The sequence below is a fragment of the Rhineura floridana genome, chromosome 1, assembly GCF_030035675.1.
Source record: "Rhineura floridana isolate rRhiFlo1 chromosome 1, rRhiFlo1.hap2, whole genome shotgun sequence".
NCBI classification, from domain to species: domain Eukaryota; kingdom Metazoa; phylum Chordata; class Lepidosauria; order Squamata; family Rhineuridae; genus Rhineura; species Rhineura floridana.
The window spans coordinates 282668313-282680481 of NC_084480.1; the positions used below are offsets into that span (position 1 = coordinate 282668313).

Here is a 12169-nt window from a genome sequence, read left to right on the forward strand (position 1 = left end):
TGCTTTCCTTAACGTTGGGGTATGGGTCAAAGGGGGAAGGCAGGTGGGGACTATTGAAATTTATGGTTTGTTAACCAAAGCTTTACATTTATTTTTAAAAAAACTGGCCAAAACAATCCATTTCTTTGACAGCCATTGGTAGGAAAAGACATCTTACCAAGTATTTGTTATTTTAAAAAGCTTCCCATGGGAGTTCTCATCACATGGAAAGACGGAGGAATGGAGATAGCTTTCTTCTACTGAAAGAGTATTGGTCTATCTAACTTACTATAATCTATGCTGACGGTCAGCAGATCTCCAGGGTTTCAGAAAAGGGGTATTCCCAGACCCATCTGGACAGGCAAGGATTGAACCTGGAACCTTCCACATGCAAAGGAGATGCTCCACCACGGAGCTACAGGCCTTTCTCTATATCACTCATGGTGAGATCGCACACAGTCCTCTTGCCCTGAGGCACTGTCTACATATGCAGCAGAATGAGATGGCAGACATCTACGGCTGCAGGCATTGCCACTTCAAATGACAGGTGAGGCAGGCTTGAGTTATGAAGTGAAAACTAGGAGGGTATTTAAGACCCCTACAAGCCCCACCTCCTGATACAAACCCCATGTAGTCTTCGAAACACAGTGACTTAAGGGAGTCTTCACAAAAGGTAAGGGGGACAGCCCCCTTGGGCCACTGAAGGCCTAGTCAAGTTGGTCTGACATCAGTAAAGCTTTTGCTCTGAATCTGTGTGAACCTTTATACTTACACTTGCAGCTAAGAAGGATATAGAGACAAAAATACTGAAACAGGTAGAATATGCAGGTCACATCCTGACTGGATGATGACAAGTCAAAGTTTTAAACTTAAAAAAAAGGCCATGCAGAGTTGAAAGAATTGGGAAGGAACCTTAAGAAGTGGTGTGTATATGGGGAGAGGTCAAGAAAAGAATTGCGAAAATATTCTTGCTAGGTGGTTAAGGGTATTGGTAAAATAGGTTAAACATCACAACTTTGTTCCATATTTTAGGGAGATTCATTTTCACCCAGACACTTATTTATTTATTTATTAAAAAAAAATTATACCCCGCCCTATTTCCAAGGAACTCAGGGTGGCTTACAAATAAAAACCATAATCAATTAAAAACAAGCAATATACAGTTTAAAACAATTAAAAATAGATTAAATCAGTAAAAGTTAAAAAAGACAATATTAGTTAAAAGCCCATCTGAATAAAATAGTCTTAACCTGGGCACGAAAGGACGAAAGTGAGGCAGCCAGTCGAACCTCACTAGGGAGGGAATTCCACAATCTAGGGGCAGCCACTGAAAAGGCCCTATTCTGTGTTTTTACAAAGCAAGCTTGTGAGAAAGATGGAATATTGAGCAGGGCCTCACCGGATGATCTCAAAGCTCGGACAGGGTCATAGAGGGAGACACGATCTAACAGATAGCCTGGACCTAAGCCGTATAGGGCTTTATAGGTTAAAACCAGCACTTTGAATTGTGCTCGGAAACAGATTGGAAGCCAGTGGAGCTGGTACAACAGCGGGGTTGTATGTTCTCTGAGCCCAGCTCCAGTTAACATCCTGGCTGCAGCTCTTTGTACCAGTTTAAGTTTCCGAGCAGTCTTCAAGGGCAGCCCTACGTAGAGCGTATTACAGTAGTCCAATCGGGATGTAACTAAGGCATGTGTCACCATAGTCAAGTCTGACAGGTCAAGGAACGGGCGCAGTTGGCGTACCAATCTTAGTTGAGCAAAGGTACTCCTTGCCACAGCCGAGACCTGTGCCTCCAGGTTCAAGGCCGAGTCCAGGAGAACTCCCAAACTGCGAACCTGTGATTTCAGGGGGAGTGTAACCCCGTCCAGCACAAGTTGGATCCCTATTCCCTGATCCGCCCTTTGACTGACAAGGAGCACCTCTGTCTTGTCAGGATTTAATTTCAGCTTGTTCGCTCCCATCCAATCCATCACTGATACCAGGCAACGGTTCAGAACCTTAAAGACTTAAAGACTGTTCATGCAGGATGTCACACAGTTTATGCAGCAGCCATAGAACAGTCCAAGAAATACAGCAAGGGTACTATGAGATTGTTAATCAAGTTTGTAAGCATAGGGAAAATAGGTATAATGGGAGGGGAGTAAAAAAGGGGAAAGCAAATGAAAGAATAATCTGACACAATTAACTCGTTGTGTTAAGATGAGGATTTCAAGAAATCCCTGGACAACAGACTGCAGAACGGCCAGCCAGTTCCATTGGTGAAGTCTTGCCTTGGACTGACCAGAAAAAGTCCAAGACTCACTTCTACCTAAAGATCAGAGGACTAGCCATCCTCCTTTGCTGAAGGTATAAAGTTCCTTTCTTTGTTGTGGATGAATCCTTGGGGGCATTTGTTCTGAACTGTATGGTAACCCTTGTGGGCATTTGCCATTGCATATGTAATCAATAACATTGAATTTTACCTTTTACCTTTTGTGATCTGGATTTCTGTCCCTGACCACACAAACTGTATACCGTCATAAATCCTTACACTATGTCACCTTGTAAAGCACGTGCTGAAGTAGCAGGTGCAATTTTTTTAATTTCTCCCACATTAAAACACATACACAGAGAGAGAATCCAACTCTGCTACCTGCTGTGCTGGTTTTCTTTTCTATTTGTTACCTGAGGGAGGGGAATAGAGGGGAGTATTCAAAAATGGTGGCCTCTTCCCATGTGTGGTCGAAAGTGGAAGAGTCCATTCTGCCAGTTCAGAACTCTGGTACCTCATTCTCATCTCACGCTGCTGGATGTATTGACCAGTACTCAGTCATTGGGAGCACAGCACTGCACAGGCAGAGTCTACAAATGGCTGGCCCATGTGGCAAATGTTAAGCAGCAATCACATTGTAAGCTGTTAACTGCTTCCACTCATGTTTGACAGATAAGGGATTTCCCCAATGCATTAAGGAGTTGACTTCAATCAAACTTTCCCCAAGCTTTCATATGACACCCTGTTCAGTAAACTGGAAAAGAGTGGTTTAGTAGGTGTTGCCATGTGCTGGGTACAGAACTGATTGTCTCTCCCAAAGCAAGTGAATGGATTGCCATCTACATCAAAAGAAAGCAGTGTAATGTTGACAGGCCACATCTGCCCTCCTGAGGCTTTTGGACCAGAAATATTTTTCCACTTGTCTACTCAAATGACCAGACTGCAGGATGAGTTTATTTGGTTAAAAGATTTCTAGCCCTCTCTTAGAGCCCTGCTCTTTCAAAGCAGCTTCCAACGCACAGAACACAGTACATCAGAATTGAAACACCATAAAACAGTATCATCTAACAATATAATTATCAATAGCAATAACAGCCCAACATAACATAATTGTTTTTTAAAAATGGGTTTAAAGCCATACCACCCTTATCTGCCTAAGTCTATTAAGAAAATCCCCATTTGAAGTCCTGAACTGATGAGACCATATGTATCTCTGTCAGGATAGTATTCTACAAATGTGGGGCCACATCATGTTTGCCCAGGTGGGTGGGAAAATGTGGTAGGCCCATTGCTTTGTGTTGCTAATACCTGAACTAATAAACTAATGTCCCTTTAAAAAGGTCTTTTATTTCTTTCTTTTATTTCTTTCTGTGTGAATAAACTTATGCTTGGTATTCCCAAGCTCTCACACCTTTTCTGGTATAGTAAAGTGAAATAAAAATAAAAATGTATTCTTTTAACCAGGATGATAATTCTGGGCCAGGGTACACCTGCACCAGAAATGAGGGGGAGGAAGAAATCCCAAGCAATTGGCCACTTAGTTGGTGCCGATACCTGGGAAGTTCAAAGTATTTTCCCATTCCTAATCAATAAGGGAGAAGCTGACCACAAGCCTAAATGCCAAATGATAAGCTGGAGATATATATGAGAAAAAGGCCAACGTTAGCCTGGGATGCTACTTTATGCCAAGTCACACTATTGGACCATCTAGCTCAGTGCCGTCTACAGTGACTCCACACTGACTAGATGCAGTTGTCCAGGGTTTCAGAAAAAAGGATTCATAAGTATGGGCCTGGCTGAAGGAGGAGTTTATCTTTCCACTAGCTTTTCCTGAAAGGTCAAAGAGTGCCTCACTACATCTGAAAAAGTCCAGCAAGAAGAGAAACAATCTTCTCCCATTCCTGACTGCTCTATGCACTGCTTAGAATTCAGAAGGAATTAGAGGGGGGTGGGTGTTACCTGTTGGGCTTTTGCAGATGCCAAACTCCTTCTGTCAAGCTCTGCACCAGTCACGGAGAACTTAACAGAGGGCACCTTTTCATTGGGTATACAGGTTGGGGGAGTCACAAGATGAGAAAGGGCATGTGCCACTTGTGAGTCAATTAGCGGAAGCTTGCGCACTGCTGTGTTTGGGGAAAATCATTCTGGGGTGTGTGTGATGAAGCTCAGGTGTGCCAATACGACAGTACACAGAATGCTTTTTCAGTTCACAACAGTCTCATGGCAGCATTCCAAGTCAAGGCTGATGGATTTGCTGCAGACAACAGACTGGGCTGCCAGATATGCCTTATTTTAAAGGATTATCTCTTATTCCAAAACATCACAATCCTATAGAAAACAACTCACATCCTCTACTCTAGGCACAACAGCTCAAGAGTGTTTTGTTACTAAAACTGTGATCTGCAAACCTAGCTACAGACAAACTGGTTTGAGCTCCAGAGTGGTATAGCAACAGAGCTTTTTAATTTTAAATATGACAGCCAAGCTACATACTGCCTGAAAACACGATAGCCTTATAGCTCTTATTTTGCTGTAGATGTTATTTCAGAAAAACTGGAAACAAAAAAGCTACCATTACACATGTTTGTGTGTAATGTGTTGTTCGGCCTGAACTTCAACACTGAGGTCAGTGACAATTCCACACAGACATTCTAATGCCAATAAATTTAAATTTACAGTACTCATTTTATGGGCTGTTTACAAGATGAAGAACACCTAAGATTAACACAAGGTTACAATGCTAAATCAAAAACCTCTGTCTATATGGACAAGGAATTTCAAAGATTTTTAACCCAATTTCTTTTTCACTTCTTCTTGCTCTCTCCTTCCCCTTGCACACCCCAGTTAGAGCCTGCCAATGCAGGTTTACAGCAAACCACTGTTTGTCATTTTTCTGAACCCAGCAAACTATGGTTAGTGCAACCTGTCATTTGCCAGCAAACCAGCATCAAACCAAAATTTTCAATCTTTGTAGGCAAATGATAGTTTGCACCAAACTATAGCTTGCTGGGTTTTGATGAAAAAGCAACCTTTGGTTTGGTGCAAACCATGAATGAAGCTTCTAATGTAATTGGAAGTTCCCTAGGGCAGGAAGCAGGGGAAGGGGAAGAAGTCCAAGGCATGTTGCTGCTAGTACCAGAGTCTGAATGGAATCTGTCAGTGTTTTACAAACTTTGTTCCAAGGAACCATAGCGTTCCTCAGAACCTCAACTAATATTTTTTCATGGCAAGGTTAAAAAATGGCAGGCAGACACTGACCCACCATCAGTATTCTTGTCCTACAAAGTACTGAGAGCATTCTGTGATGCAGGATCAGATCTCACAACTTTTTAAAAAAAACTTCAGACCAAGTTCTGGGGAACTTCAATTCTGATCAAAGCAGTAATGCTAGGAAGGTGGTTTTAATCCCTTACCCACATTCATTTTCCAAATAAAAATTACTCCTACCACTACTGAACCTGCTGTTAGTCCTTCAAGGGGGAGGAGGCACAGCAGGCACCAGCATTGTCAAATGAAATTGTATTGTCTGGAGAGATGTGGAATCCAGCAATTGTCCCCTTTATGCCCTAGCCTAGATAAGGTCTGAAACTGCTTAATAAATGTGTGGGAATGGGCTGACTCATGTAGTAGCTGGCTATCAGGAGGATGGCAGATGCATTACTCCTGATTGGCTGCACAGGGGGGCAGCCTCTGGGAAGTGGGACTGACAACTGAGTATAATAGAAGCTGACAGTCCATTGTTAGGGGAGACTGCAGGTACCAATGTTAAGAAACTCCACATGCCGCCATTAAGGACTGGGCAGGAGGAGTGTGTGACCCAGCAACAGCTACCTTTAAGATCTAGAGAAGGGAGTCTCCCTATAGCTGAGTGAATTATAGTATTATCTGCTCTGTTAGGTATGAGCTGAAATATATCTGCAGTATTATGCTGTAGTGCTAAGTAATGTGAAATGAGTGTGCAACCTGGAACACATCCCAGAATTCTCTGAAACTATAGACAACACTTCATTCTGTTGGCCAAGGGAAGTATGGAGACCAGAAGTGTGTGCCTTTTAGGCACTACACCATATTAAGAGATTGGGCTTTTTTTTCCGAGAGAGGGCACAATGATATGCCATATAGCTACTGGATAACTCCACTGAATTTGATCTGAGCTAATTCTTCCTTATCTAATTTAAACTTTCAACTTTGCTAAAGTAATGTCTAGGGTGTTTTGTGGTGGTGTCTAATCTGTTATTTATCCTACAAGACTCTAGTGAAGCAACATTGTATTGAAAATGGAGAAATGCCTTACATTTATTAGATTCTGTCTTTCAGGCAAGGCCTGGCCATTTGTAACAATGTGTCTGCTTCCTGCTCCTTCTAGGTAATTCTAGAGAGCAAGGTGATAAACAGAATGTGACATCTTTTACTTTTGTTCTGAACGGCTAAGCTGACAAAGAGCTCACTTCCAATATTTTAAGGACCAGTTAGTTCAACAAACGTTATTGTCTCATTTCTTGTTTATAAGGTCTAGAGTCAAACACCTATATCAATCACCACGCCCCAGGTTCCTGGGTGAAATAGTATACTGCAGATTGCACAAGCAAAAACTGCAGCTATAACAGTAAAAGTTAATTATTGCCTCATCCTGGTCCACATCGCATGGCTAACATACAGCATAACATGTTTTCCTTGAGAGATCCAGGAAGGAAATGGCAAATGCTACCACTTGGAGCTGAAATGAAAGAGTAAAGGTTTGTGCACACCTCTACACTTCATACCATCCCTCTTCCTTGTGGAAACTAATGTTACCACTATCTCATCATCATAAGCACTGAATTTGCTGCTAATGTGTTGAAGAATAGCTTCAGCTCTGGTTTCAGTTTACAATTTGCCAAGATCATCTGCTTTGTAAAGAGAAATGAGCAACAGCCAAAACACTACATGAAATGTTTGGTAACTGAATCCGTGATAGGACTTGTGGGGCATTTCCGTCACACAACCCAGAAAGGAATAGATACAAATTTACCACAATATTCTATGGTTATTATTTCCAATAACTCTCTGCATACCAGTACATGGAAACCTCCTAAAATATTTTACCTCCACAGCTACATAAAAATTCTGGAACAGTAAAACTTGGTATTTTTAACAAAGATTTGCACAGTATGTTTGATTTATCTGAATGAGTATTCACTGATTTAGAAAAATATCTCTCACTAAATATACAATCAAAGCGATTTTAGTACCACACAATCTCATTAATACAAGAGAGTACAAAAAGCTCAAAAATACTCAGCAAAGCTAACAGGTTTTTTGACCAAAAAAGAAAAGATGCAAAATACATTAGTTTGCCATTGAACAAAAGATGGACTTCACTCTTGTATGAAATTTGAAATATACTGTATTTGGATAATAATTCTGTTTGTCCTGTTATTCCTTTTTAACTGTTTTCATATTTGAAGTTACTGACGTGAGTTTTCCATGCAACTTTAATCACAGAGAGTTCCAAGTAGGCAGATCATACATAATGAACTGATTCCCAGTCCAAAAATCCTTCACCCCTAGGGGAAGGGCCATAGCTCAGTGGCAGAGCCTCTGCCTTGAAAGCAGCAGGTCCAAGGCTCAATCCCCTATAAGGAAAGGTTGCAGCATTTGGGGCTTCTTAGTTTGGAGAAAAGGTGAGTAAGAGGGTGACATGATAGAAGTGTATAAAATTATGCATGTCATGGAGAAAGTGGACAGAGAAAAGGTTTTCTCCTTCTTTCATAACACTATAACTTGTGGGCATCCAATGAAGCTGAATGTTGGAAGATTCAGGACAGCGCGCAAACTATGGAATCCACTCCCACAAGAGGCAGAGATAGGCACCAACTTAAATGGCTTTAAAAGAGGATTAGACAAATTCATGGAGGATAAGGCTATATCAATGGCTATGCTCTGCTTCCGTAGTTAGAGGCGGGATGTTCCGAATACCAGTTGCAGAAACCACAGGACAGGAGAGTGCTCTTGCACTCAGGTCCTGCTTGCAGCCTTCCCATGGGCAACTGCTGTGAGAACAGGAAGCTAAACAAGATAAGCCATTGGCCTGATCCTGCAGGCTCTTCTTATTTCATATCTCCACAGAAGGCTGGAAATGCCCTATCTAAAATCATGGAGAGCCACTGCCAGTCAGTGTAGACAATATTGAGCTAGATGGACTAATGGTCTAATTAAGTAAAAGGCAGGTTCCTATGTTCCTGTGTTTTAAGTAGAGTTAATCAAACTAGCTTAGTAATACTTAGCTTCATTCTGTTAAAAATAAAAGCCCCATTAAGGCTGCCTACAGTTCCTCTGAAATCAATGACACGTAAACCTACTTAGGACACATCTACCCTTCCCTGATGCACAATCTTTACGTTTGCACGTGTTAATACTTAGTAATAGAGCTAAGCCTTCTTATTCTACTTCCATTTTAAATTATATTTTTTCTCATTTGACTTCCATTTGAACATTCACAGTTTGCACAGCGCAGCAGTGGTATCTTCTAGCACTGCCACCAGACTTGCATGCTTTCTGAATGGCTAGGCCAACTGCCAGCACAAGATTAAATCCAATGTAAAAGCCATTTACAGGTGCATGGTCAATCATTTTAAGCAGGCGTGGAGTAACTGGCTCTCCAGATGTTGCTGAAGTACAACTCCCACCATCTCTGATTGTTGGTCATGCTTGCTGGGGCTGATGGGAGTTGTAGTACAGCAACATCTGGAGGGCCAAAGGTTCACACCTGCCAGAGGAAAAGGCCTGTAGCTCAGCAGTGGAGCACATGCTTTGCATGCAAGATTCCACATTCAATTCCTGGCATCTCCAATAGACCTGGGAAGGGCTCCTGCCTAAAAACCTGAAGAGCCACTACTAGTCAGTGCCAACGACATGCACCACAATAGAGCTGGTAGGGAACCAAGTGTTAAGGGGAGAACTGCAACTTTGCCATTTTGATGACATGTTGCAAAAATGAATAAATGCGCCACTGTGTATGGACTATGATATGGCACAGTAGTCACTAGAGTCTAGTGAATTTCTGTGACTGACTGGGAGGACATTTCAATGGGAAGGGAGTGGTGTTCAATTAATGAGAAACAACTGAAAGCTCATGAATGGTCATCTATGACCACTGTTTGGTCTATCTTTTATTATTATTATTATTATTATTATTATCATCATCATCATCATCATCATCATCACCACCACCACCACCACCACCACCACCCACCCTTTGCCATTAGGTCCCAGGGCAGGTCCCAACAACACAAAATGCACCATTAAAAACAATTTAAAGCAAATTACAATCACATCTTAGATGGTCCTAAAAATGTACATCTCAAGTGTCAAAAGCCAGGGTAAAGAGATGCATCTTCAGCATAAGGCAAAAGATGTACAGAAAAGATGCCAGATACACACCTCTATAACTTTCTTGTGGCTGAAAGATGTATTTTATCTGCAGGAGACCTAATAATCTTCTGCAGAGAGGAAAAGCGGCCAGATAGGCGGCCTAGAAATAAAACATTTATTTATTTATTTATGATACATGCAGGACACTCTTGCCAGTCCCACCCACCTTCAAACAAATAAATGAGACCAGGACTTGCAGCATTGACAATAACACCAGTATCATAACAGGGAGGAACCTGGCCTTTCTCCCCTACACCCGGTACCATTAACCACAGGTTTAGGAGGGCAACATCCTTAGGGTCCTAAGGTCAACCAGATGGACTGGGCAATGGGCACCTATAGTCATTTGAAACTTGGAAGCCTCTGTGCATTCCTGTGGCAATTCAAGAGGCTATTCCATTCCAGCTCAGCATCATTCTTCTTTCATATGCCCTTAAATTGTGCAAGGGAATTAGCACTGGCAACATTAGTCTACATGCCAAAAAAAAGAAAGAAAACTTTTGGCAGATCTGCACAAGGTCGCTTGCAGAGTCAGACAAGAGGGGGAAATCCAGTTCTGAGTAAAAGAAGACATAATTCAGATCCTTCAGTCCAAACATATTCACCACTTCCCTCCCTCCTCACAATGTTCTCTTACAGCTTTCAACTGAGTAGGAATGCCTAATCAGACACCAGGGCAAGTTCCATGAATTAACATCTCCGCGATGGACAACGAGATCACAGCCACCTCCACCAGTCTGAAAAAGACCTGTGCAAAAGAGCCAGTGTGGTGTAGTGGTTAAGGTGTTGGACTGCAACCTGGGAGACCTGGGTTCGAATCCCCATACAGCCATGAAGCTCGCTTGGACCAGCTTGGACCAGTTACTGCCTCTCAGCCTCAGAGGAAGGCCTCTGAATACCGCTTACAGTACATCATCATCATCATCATAGATAGCCAAAAAGCAGCTGATTAGGTCTGCGATGAGTTTACACCGGGGGTGGGGGGAGCAAACTGCACACTAACGAATGCTGCTGATGAGCAAAAGAAATTAACTCTCTCCACGGAGACTGTGGCAGGTTACTCCATTAATTCCCCACCCCCACAGCTCTTTTTCCTCATCTGAGATGTCTTCCTCCCAACTCTCTCCCTTTCTCGTGCCCGAAAGCAATATGGCCGGCGCAGGGCCCACGGAACTATTTTACCCCCCCCCTCCAAAAGCAATGACTTGTGGAATTCGACGTATTTTAGATTGGCAGCAAGGTCTACCCAACCGCGAATCAAAGTGTTTCTATCCTGACCAATGGAGAGAAAGACAATGAGCTAGACAAGAAAGATCCCTTGAGCAGCCTTGGCCTTCGTCAGCCTCGCGACTGAACTTTTACTGCGTCGACCGTTAGCTGTGGCTGGCGAGGCGCTTGTGATCAAGTATGGGAGGGGCTGGCTGGAGCGGGAGCAGCGCTCTGGCAGTCAGTTCTCCCTCCGTTGTTTGCCCCCTCCCCCAACACCGGGCAGCCCCTCGATACCTACTGAGAGTGTCGGCTCCGCCTTCTCCTCCTCCAGCGGCGGGTGGGTTCACGATGTCTGAGGGACGCCCTCCTCGTTCGGGCGGCGACGGGTCCGCCTCTCCCTCCAATGTCAACAAAAGCCGCTCGAGGAAAATGCTCTGAAACTGAACAAGTTGAAGAAAAATAAATTAAAACACTCGACAGCCCATTAGTTTTCAGCTGCAACATCCTTCTTCCGAGCCCCCGGAACAGAACTTGATTTCTTGCCGAAAGGCATACCTTCATCCACGGATCCCCCCCCCCATGTGAGAAGAGCTCACTAGGTTCCAGAAGTGATCTTACACTTGAGCTGAGGGTCTGCGGCTAAGCCTATTCTGGAAGTTATATGAAGACCTTAAACCGGTTCCCAAGAGTCACAACACTAGGCAGAGAGGTGCAGGCTTCGTGCTCAATCATGGCTGTGGTTCTTGGAGAAGCAGAGTGTTTTATTTATTTCATTCTCAGACCTTGTAAGTTCAGGTCTGTGGCTTTGTTTATGGAATCAATCCATCTCTTGTTTGGTCTTCCTCTTTTTCTACTCCCTTCTGTTTTTCCCAGCATTATTGTCTTTTCTAGTGAATCATGTCTTCTCTATGTGTCCAAAGTATGATAACCTCAGTTTCATCATTTTAGCTTCTAATGATTTGTTATGTGCCTTCAAGTTGATTACGACTTATGGTGACCCTATGAACTGGTGACTTCCAAGAGCATCTGTCATGAACCACCCTGTTCAGATCTTGTAAGTTCAGGTCTGTGGCTTCCTTTATGGAATCAATCCATCTCCTGTTTGGCCTTCCTCTTTTTCTACTCCCTGCTGTTTTCCCCAGCATTATTCTAGTGAATCATGTGTTCTCATTATGTGTCCAAAGTATTATAACCTCAGTTTCATCGTTTTAGCTTCTAGTGACAGTTCTGGTTTGATTTGTTCTAACACCCAATTATTTATCTTTTTCGCGGTCCATGTATGCACAAAGCTCTCCTCCAACACCACATTTCAAA

The 12169-nt window shown here is 42.8% G+C and overlaps 1 protein-coding gene across 6 annotated transcripts in view; it reads right to left on the reverse strand.

Moving 5' to 3' along the window:
* TRIQK (triple QxxK/R motif containing) overlaps window positions 1-12169 on the reverse strand; it is a 133881-nt gene that overhangs the window by 62191 nt on the left and 59521 nt on the right. For 4 of the 6 annotated variants that reach the window (XR_009759655.1, XR_009759659.1, XM_061602911.1 and 1 more), the window contains one exon: window positions 11154-11295. Coding sequence is in view for 2 of the 6 variants with exons in the window: in XM_061602911.1 (XP_061458895.1) it covers window positions 11154-11295 (142 nt within the window). In the remaining 4 variants the exon portion in view is untranslated. Of the gene's footprint in view, window positions 1-9655; window positions 9747-11153; window positions 11296-12169 lie in introns of all 6 variants that reach the window. The other 2 variants (XR_009759658.1, XR_009759657.1) reach the window with 1 other exon arrangement.